The following is a 14,892-nucleotide window of genomic DNA, read 5'->3' on the forward strand; positions in this document are numbered from 1 at the left end:
CAGGGAGGTGGGAATCGCAACAAGAATTGTGAAGTGACAGCCACCTACACTTCCACCAGGAATGAGCCACTTTCTACCATATGGACATCAACTGGGCCATGCCAACTCACCTTTGTTTTGACAGGAGTTGACTACCCAAGAGTATTTTTGTGAGTGCAAAACATTTTTGGCAAAGTGAAAAATAGAAAACTTCAAACCTCGTTGATAAAAAGGAGCTCATAATTACCACTTAAATCTTGGTTAAGTGCAGTATTTACATGTGTAACAATACCCAGCAGACATGTGCATATAGTGCATGTGTGTATGTGAACCTACAGTGTACTGGGAGCTCACACACAAACTGTGTATACACACATGCCCCAAATGACTCTCGAATAAATCCAATCCACTAGTAGTTTGGTGGTGCATTTTTCACAGTATATAAGTTCTCTCTCAGGTACCATTTCTTGAATGATAACAAGAGGTCTCCGTGAATACCAGCAGAACCTTGGTACTGAACCACTTTAATTCCTACAAAAAACAGGGCTATTTCTGAAAGCTGCACCTCCACCCCATCAGTGTGCCTTCCAAAGAGGATTGAAGTATACCCAGCCGTCACCCTGTAAGAGAAAGAAGGAGACATTTTATGAAGACCTCTCTGCTGGGCAAGGGGAGAATCAGAGGTAGCTTGCAGCCTCTGCTATGTTACAAGCCAAGTCCCACACAGAGCAGCGCTCATTAGCATCTGTTCGGGACTGCCACTAAAACGTGTGTGCGTCTTGTTCTGGGAGCTCACCACCACACCACGCCGGTGGTCTCGCCACCCCTCCTCAGCCCGGCTGCTCTGTGAGACAAGATCTTCACATTTTGGCATGTCAGGAGGAAAACCCAAAAAATAACTAAAATTAACCAAAGAAGGGGGGCTTTGTCGGGTTACATCATATAAGATTAGTTGGCCAAAAAAACACCTTTGAAACAGTGGGACAGGAAAGAAAAAGAGGGTGGTCCAATGAACGGACACAAGAGGAAAGGCAAGGCCTGCCTCTGAGGAATTTTTCCTGATCAGTGATGTACAGCCCACCGGCCTGGAGGGAAGTGCCCAACCACGGCTCCCTGCAGCAGGAGGTGGCCAGGAATCCGCACACGTGAGTAATGACGCCAACCATCAGGAAAAGGCGAGAGTCAAAATGTTGTACACAGTCTGGGGCTTGACTAGAAGGGAATGTGCCAAATAGTAACAATTCTGGTATTGGGATGATTTTTATTCTTTACATATCCCCAAGTTTTCTGTTACCAACATACTGGTTTTCCTTCAACCCAGGAAGAAGAGCTGTGCTTTTGTTGTTGTTGCCTTTTAGGGTTTTTGTGTGTGTGTTTTTGTTTTTGTTTTACGGCCAACTTTTCACAGAAGCCAGGCAAACTAGATCCACCACACAGAAGGGTCCTTGAAGGATTTTGTAATGGTTAATTTTATGTGTTAACCTGATTCACCGTGGTGCCCAGATGAAACATTCTGAGTGTGTCCATGAAGGTTTCCAGACGAGATAAGCACTCAGTAAAGTTGATTTCCCTCCCTACAGTGGATAAGCATATGCAAGCCTTTGAGGGCCTGAAAACAAACAAGGTAGAGGCAGGAGGGACTGACCCTCCTCTTTCTGTTCTGCCTCCCTTCTTTAGTTGGGATTGCTCATCTCTTCTGCCTTTGCACCCGCATTTACACCACTGGCTCCCCTCCTGGGTTCCCAGGCCTTTGGGCTGGGACTGAATTATACCCACTGGCTTTCCCAGGGTCTTCATTCAGCTCTGTTGTTTCTCTGGAGAACAGATTCACCTCACCGAGGCAAGGCTTCCAGACGTGGTTCCCACTCAGAGTCTCATAAAGGCAGTCTGCTCAAGCAGGCTTCCTGTCTGAATCGGAAGCCAACCTCGAAGTCTCTGTTCACCCACAGCCCCAGTTGCTGCCTGGGGGAGAGCAGCAGCTGCTTCTGCTCCTGAGCGTAAGGGCACCTCAAAGTCATGAACACCCCCATCAGCCCTCCTGCTACACAGGATAACCCTTCCTTGCAGCACAAGTCGGACAGTAGCAGTCCTGGGGCCAAAGAAAGCTTAGACATATCTCTACTGGCTCTATGTTTAAACTGAAGATTCCTTGATATCATGTGAATATCAGATTTGTCATAAAAATTCAGATTTGTGGTTTCCTGTGAAGAATTAGACCGTCGATGACCACCTGGAGGTTAAATGGTATCCGGGCCCTTCACAGACTCTTGTGTCTGCGCCAGTCCTCACGGGGGTGTCCCTCAACGATGCTGCCAGGCTCCGGAGGGCCTGCGTTAAAAGCTGTGGCTCCTTACATTTCCATCGTTTGCAACTCTGTTCTCAGAATGCTCCTCAACTGCTCCACAAACAACTTTAAAAGCATAAGAGCCTCAACCGGGCACATGGTGCCTTGCCCTCTTGCCCAGTGGGTGGGCAGACTGGTGGAGATGACTGCCTTGCGGTGTCACTTCTCCGGGTGACAGTGGCAGTTCACACCAGCCTTTCTGAGCACACCCGTCCCACTTGGCCCACGGGAGGCAGGGCTCCGAGAGGGCGCTTGTTCTCAATCATGAAGGTTCCAGTCCCCCAGCTGTGCAGACAGGCTGTGAGATGCTTCACAGCTAATTTGTCACTGATGATAAAGTAGCAGGGGCTGTGTTTTTTGTTTTGTTTCTGTTTTTTTAATAGGACAGCATCCAGATCTGCAATCCCATTCATTCCTTGCCCCCCTGTCGGGCTGACAGGCTATTCTGATGGAAGATGTCAGAGGGAAGTGTCACAGGACAGCCTGGCCCAAAGCCAGAGCCAAGCTGCCCCAAACCTTCCCAGGACCATCCTCATTCATACAAACTGCTGCATCAGCAAGACCGACCCATCCGCCCCTCACCTGGAACAAGTCCCCAAAGACAGGTGGCCGAGTTACCTCCTGGATAAAATACTTGGGCCGCCATGGTGTGTGCAGGTTCTCCCGCTTCCGCTCCTCTACCCGCTGCTTCTCCTCCAGGAGCCGCTTCTGCTCAGTGGCAGCATCAATGTCCCCCAGCCGCAGGTATCTGGTCACCTCCTGCCAGAGGTTCCTGGAGACGCATGGAGGAGAGGAGGTGGTCAGACAGGGACAGCTCATTTGGCAATGACAGTTCTCAGCAAGGGGGCCAGAGCTGCGGCGGGGAGGGCATCTGGACGGGCCATCTGTTAGGGCTAGTTCATTCCAGTGCCTCAACGACCTCTAGAGCCAAGATTTGAACCCAGGGCCAACAGGCCCCAAGTTTCCACTCTCCTCTTATCCTGAGCAGCATGACTTTCTCAGGGCTGAGTGTCTAGGAACTGAATCTAGTAACAGGAGGAGGAGCCAGTGTTAATACTACTGCTGTTACAAACAACAATAATAATAGCAGACACTTCCGTTGCATTTATCGTATTTCTAACATTTTACATATGTAAATGCTCATTTAATCATAACAACCCAATGGTATGGATGCTATATTCCCATCTCCATTTTAACGAGAAAGACAAGATCCATATAAGGTGAGGTGTCCAAAGTCAGCCAACTGGCAAATACGAGCGATGGCTGCTTATTCACAGGGGATTCGACCGTTAGGAGTTACAGATGGGGCCACGTGGGAGTGTGCGTTTATGTGGTAGGATCCATCATCTCCCCCATGTCTACACAGAAAATTACTTCTCTGCCTCACTCACTCATTCATTCACTGCAGAAGGCAGCCTAGATTGGCTCCTGATGTACAGCTTTCCGCACCCTCAGGAATGTCCCAGGACCATCCCTGATTCATACTCCATTCTAGAGGGTGAGGAAAGGGACTGAGGCAAAGCGAGACACCATCACCCGTGTACTTCCTCACGTAAATGCATCAGGGCCACTTGGGATTGTGCATAAAAGGAGCTATCAGAATTCTCAGCAGCGAGGATTCCCTCCCTGAGTGGGGCTAATGACGCCTCTGTAGCCAGGAGTAAGCAGACACTCTGTAATTAGATCCAGGGCCAGAGAATGCTCCCACAGTGGGTAGCCCTGACCTGTCCACGAGAGGGCCTCGAATAGCAGGAAGCCTGGAGTGTCAGATGATTAAGCTGAGAAAGGCCACACAGGGCTGTCAGCAAAGTGGGGACAATGAGCAGCCCCTTCTGAGGGGGACCAAAATTAGGCAACTGACAAGGGTTAAGCTCCCGCTGGACACTCAGCCTGCCCACCGGACCTGCCCTGAGCCCCACCGTACAGAGCCCCAAGGAGAATAATGCTCTCACTCCAATTTTACAGCAGGAGAAACTTCTGGGAGAAGCTGGGCACAAGGACATCCCAGGTGGGGGTGCTCTCAAGGGCAGGACCTCCCATGAAGAGTCACATCAGAAGCTGGTGGTCCCAAATTTAGAGGGGAGAGACCTCTAAAAGAGGTCAGCAAACATTTTCTATAAAGGGCCAGGCAGTAAACATTGTAGGCTTTGCAGACCATATGGTCTTGATCACAACTGCTTAAATGCTATACAAAGGCAGCCATAAACAGTAGGTAAATTAATGATCATGGCTGTGGTCCCATAAAACTTTCAAAAAATCAGCCACGGCCTGGACGTGGCCCATGGGCCACAGTTTGCTAACCTCCTGGACTAAAAAATAAAAATGGTATATTCTAAGAAGATCCTGCTTCTTCTGAAGATCCGTGCAGAAACATCGCTTTAAGTGGCTATATGAATACTATATGTATTCATACCATGGAGTAGACATACTAATTGGGTGGATACTCCATAATTTAACCATTTTCCTTTGTTGGACAGTTAGGTGTTTTTTGTTTTTTTTTTTTACGTTTACAGGTTTTAATACCCAATTTAGAGGCACCTGGGTGGCTCAGTCGGTTAAGCATCTGACTCTGGGCATGACCTCACAGACTGTGAGACCAAACCCCATGTCTGGCTCTGCACTGACAGTGTGGAGTCTGCTTGGGATTCTCTCTCTCTGCCCCTCGCCTGCTCGCATTCTCTCTCCCTCTCTCTCTCTCTCAAATAAATTTTAAACAAGTAAAATTTTAAAATACCCTATTTTATATTTAAAACCTTTTTTGAACTTAAGAATTTTCCTTCAGAATAGATTCCCAAAGACAGAATACAAAATTAAAGTGAATTCATTTGAAGCCACTGATCCATGCAGCTACCCTGCACACATTCTTACTATGAGCATATGACCCAGGGTGTCCATTTTATCACGTCCTTGCCATTGTTGACTTTTTTTTAATAATGTCGCTAATCTGGCGATAAAAATAAAATAAATATCCCACAGCTTCTATGCACAGTTCTTTGATGACTAGCAACTTAACTCTGCAATCAAGCAACAGACCAGTTGAGTTGACAAACTCTTTTAGGACAGGCATTAAAAGTCTACTGTCAGCGGGCACCTGGGTGGACCAGTTGGGTAAGCGTCCAATTCCTGATCTCGGATCCGGTCATGATCTCACAGTTTGCACTCATGGCGCAGGGCCTGCTTGGGATTCTGTCTCTCCTTCTCTCTGTCCCTCCCCAGCCTGTGCTCTCTCTCTCTCTCAAAGTAAATAAATAAACTTAAAAAGTTTTTTTAAAGGCTATCCTCAAAACCCACCCCACTCTTAACATAATAACTAAACTGAAAGCTCCAAAGGGTCTACCCCTAAGACACACACAGTGGAAAATTCAAGCACCCCAACAAGTGAGAAGAACACTATTCCTGGCCCATTTCCATTCGCTGGGCTTTCAGAGGCTTCTTCTCTGTTCCTCGGGTCAAGTGCTAAGGACCGCTAAGCTGGAAAGAAACAACCCAACCTGACTCCCACCTGGACTCCATGGGCCCCTGCTTCTCCAGAGGTCTGATCTTCTTGGGGTACACTGGCAGTGTGGTCGTATCAATGACTCTGGTTTCTCCGTTGTTGTAAGTGAACTCTAGGGTACCATTCCATTCTCCATGGGCTTTACAAACAATGGTGTTGGTTGGGTTGTGCTTCACTTCTGCTGTGACCCTGAATTCATGAATGAGTCAAAGGAACATGTTTTGCAAGATTAACAAAACAGAGACTTGCTTCCAAAGGTGTACTCACATTTACAGATTTTTTTTTATGAGTTGGCAAGGAGGAGGGATTGCTTTTTGCCATTTTGCTTAATGACTAGCTCTTAAAACTGTGACCTAATATTCTTGATCAGAAAAAGAAAGCATTGGTAGAAAAACAGGTGAGATCTGAATGAAATCTGTACATTAGTTAATAGCAATGCAGTAATGTTAATTTCTTAATTTTGATAAACACACAAAAGGTACATGTTATTATTGGGGTGGAAATCAAGCAATTCAAGAAAAATAAAGTATATACTTCTCCCTCCCCAAAATAGCATCTAATAGTGCTACATTTGAACCACCGACAGGTCCTGAGTGTGTACTAAGAACTGTGGGTCAAACAGGACTGACCACAATCCGCCTAAGATCACGTTGAAAAAAGGGGGAAACGTTCACCCTGGCATCTGCACATTCCCCTGAACGAAGGCTGAGCAAAACCTGGACCCTTGGCATTGAGTGAACAGCATCTTACTCACAGCAGTGGCTTCGAGGGACCACTTTTTACAAGGGGCCTTTGTGGGATCTGTGCCCTCCTCGCTTCGCCTGCCTGGTCTGAGGGAGCTCTAGGCCTCCAACTCTGGGAGAAAGAATACCCCCACCTCCCTCACCACCTTCAAGCTTGTTGCACAGAGTAATGCAGTAGAAATGGGAAAGCCTGCTCCAAAGCAGCCAAGTGTGAGAAGGAGCTAAGCTTCTTTCCTTCTAATGGCCCAGCTCAGTTGAACTTAGAATTTTCAACATGGGCTTGGAAGCCTCCTCCCTGAGTCTGAGTAACACCATGGCTGCTAGATGCTGAGGCAAAGGCTTGTGGGTGGCATCGGAAATCTTCTGGTATGTTCTAGAAGGGTATGAGGGGTGCACTGGCAATGTTTTAACAACTGGCTCTCTAAAGGGAAAGAGACCTGATGTGTAGCATTTGCCATGTTCTGTGGTGCCCACCACAGCTGATCTCAGGCTACAGACATGGTCTGTGGGACTGTGGAGAAGCACATACCATCAGCTCTTGCAAGCCAGCGCGTGTGGCTCCAAAACAGCCACCAAAGGCATCCACTTTCCCAGGTGACACCCTGGCATCCTCACATGAACCACACGGAACACTTTCCAAGAAAAAGGGCAAAGATTGGAGCTTGCTTATGTGATGCTCTAGGACTGTGGCAATAAAAACATCTTAATGCTTCCCTCAAACAGCAGACTTTTCCTTCAATTTCCTTGGATCAGGCTTCCCCAGCTACTAAAAGAAGTAGCCCTGATCTGAGATGACACAGGATTCAGGATTATTTAATGGATCCAACTGAACATGAAATGAGCTCTCAGGCAGTGTCTAAGCTCACAGATGGAACTGCTTCAGAGCAGAGAAACAGACTGTGGCCCGGGAAGGGAAAGGTTATTATTACAAATGGAAGCACTTCCTATTCTGCTGGTGTGTGTGGTGAATATATCGCCAAAGGATTTCACTGTAAGTGTAGAGTGGGAAGGGCTCAAAAAACCACCGTGTTGAGGGGTGAAAAGAAGAGTACCTCTTTTAAAAAAGGTCTTTTAGCTTTATCTTGATTTCCACCTCATCCCATGGCTGGAACCCAAGCTTCTAACGGAGGAAAGAAAGGGTATTGTGATAAGGCAAAGACAAAGGCTTCCTGGCGCCTCCTACCTGTGGACTTTCCCTCCGTAAAAAGGCTTTGTGTGGAATATCACTGTCGCTGAGTACCCAGTCTTGGCACAGCTGATGCTGACTTTGCCTCCAAGCTCCACCCATGGGATGGTGAGAATAGACCGAGCGTAGGCACTGGGCAGGGTGAACACGTACTCCTCCCCGTGTTCCAGGAGCCTCAGCACACCTCCAGGGAGAGAGGAGGACAGTCAGACACACAAGAAAAGGGCAGTTAGGGATCAAAAGACATAAAGATGAGAAACCAAACAGCTTCCTGCAACAGACATCTTGTCTCCCACTTCTGCAAAGGTAAGCCACTCCCTGGCCACTTATTTATCTCATAACCCGGGGGGGGGGGGGGGGGGGGGGGGGGCAGACGCTGTCCAAGGTGCTGAAAACACAACAGTGAATAGACCCACTTTCTTCCTTCAAGGAGAACAAAAAGGTGGACATTAATTGCCAATCCAGCACAAAACTAACTATAATGAAGGCAGGAGAGAGAAGTGCCCGGTGCCATGGAGACCTTCGGCAGGGGTTGACCTGGAAATAGAATTCTCCCTAAGGAAGGGACGTTTGGGCCGGGGAAGAGTTGAGAAGGTAAAGAGAGGAAGGAAATACTCCAGGCAGAGGGAAGAGGGCTGTGCAAAAGTGCTGTGGTGGGAAGGAGCCGGGTGAGCAGGAAAGGGCTGAGGGAAGGGCCCATGTGCAGAAAGAAAGGGAATAGGTACAGGTGTGCAGACTGGCCGACTCAGCAGACCTTCTTTTCAACTTTGAAATAGCATGTAAATGAGTTTTACCTTTTCCTGAGAGCAAGAGACCTTCGTGGTTCACATGAAATTAGAGAACTCAGACCGTACACTGCTCTCAACCTGAGGCAGACACTAGCCACATGAGCAACCCGCCTCTAAATCGGGGGTTCCATGCATTAGGGGTAGAAAGGTCTCAGTCCACTGGAACAATGAAAAACTGTGTGGGTTTCCCTATTTTCTAGGGAAAGGGGCCACAGTGTTCATCAAGTCCCCAAAGGCTGACATGACCATCCTATCAATGCATAACTCCCAGGGCTGTTGCATAGTTTACGTGCTGCACAAAGTGGCCACCAAGGGTTGAAATCCAGCCTTTGCTTTGGCCTGGCTGGCCAGGTGCCCACAGTGGAGGTGCAGCATCTCACTTTACTCCGAGGCCTGTACAGGCCGGCAGAGGCCCCAAGAACCAGGCTCCAGGCCAAGATCTATTCTGTGTAAGGTACCTTCTCAGCATCCCACACTCCAGCCCTGGGGCTCGGCGACCTGTACACGTCCTCACCACTCTGTCCCAGCTCATTCCCAGTCTGGCAATTATCAGGTGCGCTGTGCATCTAAGGAAGGAAGGTGCTGCCCTTTGGCCACACATGGTCAGTGATGTCCCCTCCCTGGGCCCCCTGTTCCTCCACTGGAAAGAGTGAGGAGTGGTGTCAGTGGTGCTCGTGTGTGTTGGCACTTTCTGGCTGCATTCCTGGGGGCCTCCCAACGACTCCATTTGGCAATAATTATCATTTTCAAATAAGGAAGAGGAAATGGAAACTCAGGGTAAGTGATGTGGCTGGTCAGTACTTCCCTCTTAGGCTAGACAAGTATCTATATCAACTAGAGCTAAAATTTGTCCACTGAGACATGTGTTTCTCTCAGTATTGACCAGCTTGTCAGGGGGTCTGAGGAGAGATGGGACTTGAACGTAGAGAGCAGTCATGCATGCGGAGTTTCTAAAGTCAATGTGGAGATGCATACAAGTATAATTCAACTTGCCTTTGAAAATTCCTTTAATTGGGGGTGCCTGGGTGGCTCAGCCAGATGAGCATGTGACTTTGGCTCAGGTCATGATCTCACGGTTTGTGGGTTCGAGCCCCACATCGGTCTCTGCACTGATAGCTCAGAGCCTGGAGCCTGCTTCAGATTCTGTGTGTCCCTCTCCTGCGTCCCTCCCCTGTTCATGCTCTGTCTCTGTCTCTCTCTCTCTGTGTCTCTCAAAAATAAGTAAACATTAAAAAAAATTTAAAAAAGAAAGAAAATTCCTGGAACCAGCAGCTTCACTCTCCATTAACTCCAGCAAAGTCAGTTCTGCCAATCCACAGAAACAGAGACCTGGTCTGTAAATCCGGGGTGACACGCCCACACGTGTTTAGGGGTCTTGATCACTCCCAGAGTAGAGTCTGGATGCTCAAGAACGTGGGCAACTGCACGAGCTCAGACCATCAGGGAAAAACAGATTTGTGGGTCACTCATAATCCCGTGGACAGGACTGAAGGACAGATGTCACAGAGCATTTAAATCTGTTGCCAGGAGTATAACTGATCGTATGTAACATAAACACACAAATAGCATGGCTCCACTACACCAGATACACTGAACATCACAAGGGACCACCTTCTCCCCGCTTCTCCAACTGGCCTTAGCTCTCGTAACTGAATTAATGCATCTCCCTAAAAGTAAAGCGGCAGGCCATCGAATGCTCTCATGCGGACCCTTGTCCCTCCCCCTACCTGGCAGAGAGCAGACTGCTCCAGATGTCCCTCAGGGCCCTGCCCTGTGCACACATAGGGAGGGACACTGTGTCTGGCAAGAGAAGTACACTTTGCTATGTCCGTCCTCTTCTGATTCAAACCCTTGGAGGAAAATGGCCAGAACTGATAAGAGTTTTCGTTTCAGAGCCTACTTTGTGCCTGACTTCCTCAGATTAGGTTGCTTGAGAAGACAGCCTGGGGCAGGTGGAAAATCGCAGCTAATACCAGACACAGGTAGGACACCAACAGGCAAGAAGGACCTGGAGTGAAAGTCGAGAAGAGACAGGTCACCTTGGATTTCCCTCCCTGGCCCAGTTCTACCCGCAAGTTTCTGGTTCCTCCAGGGCCAGCCATTCTCATGGCCTCAGAGCCTGTGGCAGCTGGAGAGGACCCTGGGACCCTGCAGAAGAGGCTGCCAGTCCCCAGCCAGCCTGCCTCCCAGGACCCAGAGAAGAAGGCTCCTCGAGCCCCCATCCCTGCTCTCTGTGCTAATGGGCTGCTCGGTAGTCAAACCCTTCCAAGGTGGCCAGTGTGCCCAACAGCACCACCGTACCTCCGATGGCTCTAGTGTCCCCGAGTGGTGAGCTCTTCCAGTCCATAGTCGAGAGTGTCCTGGAGGCTCTCGCCCAGTTACACATCTTGCCATCAGCCTCTCTTCCGACAAGGACCACACACATCCATGAGTTCCTCCTGCTGCCTCCTCCTGGCCCCATTCACAAATATAAACTTTGTGATGTAGGACCATACAGCTCATATCTTCTTTACCATACACTTACATGGGGAATATGCCATGTTCTTCCTTAAAGACCTGCGTGAGATCTCAGAGGGTCCTTCCAAGTCCCCACTCAGCAGCCCGGCAACCTGAAGCTCTCCGTGCCTCAGTTTCCTCATCCGTGACACAGGGATGATGGTATGCATACCTCACAAAGCTGTGGTGAGGAGAAGGCGATTCTAGAAGCCCACTAAAAGCATCAGCCTGACACACAGCCAGAATCCCAGAAGCTTCATATCCTAGTTACTCCTCACTCTCCAGAGCCACCCTCTTGCTTGGTGACCTCGGAGTTCCATTTATTCCATTTGGGAATAAACAGCGAATCACAAAGTGGCAGCGGGTTATGGCACACGGGGGACCAAGAGATAGGTGGGAGGCATCCTCTTCCTCCTCCTCTTTAGAAAACGCTCCTGCAAACCTGAGGTTCACAGAAATCAGTGAGCCCCACGCTGAGCGGGTACGAAAGCACTGGGGGGCGGGGGGAGACCGCACTCCTTAGCTCTTCTCTGAATATCCATAAATGTGTGTGTTGCCATTAAATCACCTGCAATTATGCCTTCTCATTACGCTAACTCTTTTTTCAGGGCTGAATAGAAACAAAAAACAAACAAAATAACCCTGTCCTGGGGAACCCGGGTAGCTCAGTCGGTTTAGCATCTGACTCTTGGTTTACGGCTCAGGTCATGATCTCAGGGCTCCTGGGATCAAGCCCCGCATCCGGCTCCAGCCTGACAGTGTACAACCTGCTTGAGATTCTCTCCCTCCCTCCCTCTCTCTCTCTCTCTCTGCCCCTCCCTTGCTCATGCTCTTTTTCTCTCTCAAAATAGATAAACTTAAAAAAAAAAAAAACAAAAACAAAAAGCCTGTCCTTAATATAGAGAAAAGACTATATTAACACTAGACTTACAGATAGGCTAATTAAAGAACTTTCACTGATGAGCCTAAGGGCTGAGAGAAGCCAAAAAATGCCAAATAACCAATACTTCCACGCCGTGGTTCGTCTTCAAGCTGCAAGATGTTCATTTTAAATCCCACAAATTGATTTACCTAGAAACATAAGGCAAGATTTTCCAACTGATACATTTAAACTAATTTCACACCCGGTCTCAATCTGAGGAACCAAAATATTCCAGTAGGATGCCGCTTCTGGGAAGCACCGAATCAAAGAAAGTCACTCTGGGGAGCTGGTCGGCAGGCCCGATCATGTCGGCGCTCACAAGCACCGAGCCAACGTGTCGCTTCTGTCGCTAGAACTGCCTTTCCCTACAGACTCATTCAAGAAGCTGTGCCACGTTACTGGGCTCCAGCTCTGGAGTTTGGGGGGCAGCGGCTGCGAGAGCAGCTGAATGCATCTCGGCTCCCTCCCCCACAGCGCCAGCGGGGTGATGGGCAAGGGGGGCGATGGGCACAGGGGGGCGATGGGCACAGGGGGGCGACGGGCACAGGGGGGCCATGGGCACAGGGGGGCGACGGGCACAGGGGGGCGACGGGCACAGGGGGGTGACGGGCACAGGGGGGCCATGGGCACAGGGGGGCGATGGGCACAGGGGGCGACGGGCACAGGGGGGCCATGGGCACAGGGGCCATGCTTCCCCAGGGACAGAGCCGCAGGGCTGACTGATCAGTGTCTCCGCTAGGGGCTCCGAGAGCCACAGCTGAGGGACCTGAGGCGGGGAGGCAGTCTCTGAGCTGCAGCCTAAGTGAATTCAAGTAGTAATAAAGCACTGCATGATGGCATTTTATTGTAGCCAAATATGGCACGGCCTAAAGGCAATACTTTAAAAGACAAGCCCGTGTGTTTACTTACATATAACACTTCCAGGGACCCACCTGAGATCTCATTTTTATTGAAAAAAAATTTTTTTTTAATGTTTATTTATCTTTGAGAGAGAGAGAGAGAGAGCGAGCAGGGGGAAGGGGCACAGAGAGAGGGAGACAGAGGATCCGAAGTGGGCTCCTTGCTGAGAGTAGAGACCGACGCGGGGCTGGAACTCACGAACTGTGAGATCATGACCTGAGCCAAAGTCAGAGGCTCGACTGACTGAGCCGCCCAGGTGCCCCTCATTTTTAAAATAAGGGAATGGAAGGGCACCTGGGTGGCTCAGTCAGTTAAGCATTTCCACTCTTGGTTTTGGTTCAGGTCATCATTTCACAGTTCATGGGACTGACCCCCACATTGGGCTCTGTGTTGACAGTGTGGAAGCTGCTTGGGATTCTCTTTCTCCCTCTCTCTCTGCCCTTCCCCAGTGCTCATTGCGCTCTCATTCTCTCTCTCTCTCTCTCTCTCTCTCTCTCTCCCCCCACCCTCCCCTCTCTCTCTCAAAATAAACATTAAAAAAATACTAGGGCACCTAGATGGCTCGGTCAGTTGAGCTTCTAACTTTGGCTCAGGTCACGATCTTGGTTTGTGAGTTCAAGCCCCACACTGGGCTTGCTGCCCTCAGTGCAGATCCGGCTTTGGATCCTCCGTCCCCCCGCCTCTCTGACCTTCCTCTGCTTGTGTTCTCTCAAAAATAAATACTTAAAAATAAAATAAAATGAGGGAGATGAAAAAACTGTTACTTCAAGCCCAATCAACAAGTTTATGGAACGTGCTAGATCAGTATAAAGAACACGTGAGGAGGGGCACCAGCGTTCGGCTTAGATCACGATCTCATGGTTCATGAGCTCGAGCCCCACACTGGGATCTGTGCTGGTGGTGTGGAGCCTGCTTGGGATTCTCTCTCTCCCTCTCTCTGCCCCTCCCCTGCTTGTGAGCTCTGGCTCTCTCTCTATTAAAAAAACGAATAAGTGAGGAAAAGTAAAACATCCTGACTCTCCACACCCACCCCCAACAAAGGGGCTCTGAGTATAGGAACTACAACCTTCTGCTCCGAAATGTGGAGATTCTCAGAAGTATTTTCTGGGAAAAACGAGGATCGCGGGTGTTATGGAGTGCATATTTCATTAATACAAAAGGGGGATGGATGTAGCTGCTTGAAAGGATCTAGGGAAACTTAAGGCCTCACAAGACTGAGCCAACGGTCCCCGGACCCTTCCCAGGTCCATCCACAGCAGGAATACACTGGGTGACCAGGAAGGACTATATCCAGGGAGGGCCCTTGTACAGCCTCTCTCTACATCTTTCTGATTTCAGCACTCCACTGAGAAGCTCTACGTAGACTTTCCAAGCAAGGAGACGTGGGAGCAGCACATTCTATTTCCGCTTCAGGGATGGCGAGGGCGTTAGGATTTCCCGCCCACGAAGAGCCTTGTCCAGTGCACCCACGGCTGTGCCAAGTGAATTAGAGGCCCCAGACCCCATCGGCCACCTGTGGGGAACAGGGGAGTGAACCCCCTGAGACACCAGAGGCCTATCCTTTGACACACTGACACTCAACAGCCACCAACAGTAGAAGCAAGTGAAGATGTCTGTTCACCTCAGGGGGGAGGGTGGGGGGCATCGCGGGGGTAGAAGGACCCACCGTTCTCAAGTGAAGTTCCAGAAGAGATGAACGGAGGCCACGTATTCTGCTGGGTGAAGCGAGGAGCCCCAGCAGCACAGGACAGAGCGGGGGTAACAGAGAACGCAGCGGGGAGGGGAGCAGGATGTGCCGGGAGGGAGTGGGACGGCCACACGGCTCTACACCCCCGTCCTCACCACGGCCCACCCCTCAGGTGGATGGCTGGCAAGACATGGAGCTTCACGGACCAAAGAATTCCTCAATCACTAGATTTGCAAACCTCCACGTTTACGCAAAATTTCCAGATCTTCGTCCAATGTCAAGAATCCCTGCTTAGGGGCCCAGAGACTGGGGGGCCCCCTGCCCTGCACTATTATTTAAGCATCTGTGGTT

The 14,892-nt window shown here is 49.6% G+C and overlaps 1 protein-coding gene across 1 annotated transcript in view; it reads right to left on the reverse strand.

Moving 5' to 3' along the window:
* Positions 1 to 474: 474 nt before the first annotated feature.
* The window catches only part of OSBPL10 (oxysterol binding protein like 10), a 305,042-nt gene continuing 290,624 nt past the window's right edge, over positions 475 to 14,892 (reverse strand). Inside the window, exons 9-12 of the mRNA XM_042954884.1 lie at positions 7,746 to 7,932; positions 5,826 to 6,008; positions 2,942 to 3,095; positions 475 to 599 (exon numbers count right to left, since the gene is read on the reverse strand). Coding sequence (XP_042810818.1) covers positions 555 to 599; positions 2,942 to 3,095; positions 5,826 to 6,008; positions 7,746 to 7,932 — 569 coding nt within the window. The 3' untranslated portion in view covers positions 475 to 554. The remainder of the gene's footprint in view (positions 600 to 2,941; positions 3,096 to 5,825; positions 6,009 to 7,745; positions 7,933 to 14,892) is intronic.

This window comes from Panthera leo, chromosome C2, assembly GCF_018350215.1.
Source record: "Panthera leo isolate Ple1 chromosome C2, P.leo_Ple1_pat1.1, whole genome shotgun sequence".
NCBI lineage: Eukaryota > Metazoa > Chordata > Mammalia > Carnivora > Felidae > Panthera > Panthera leo.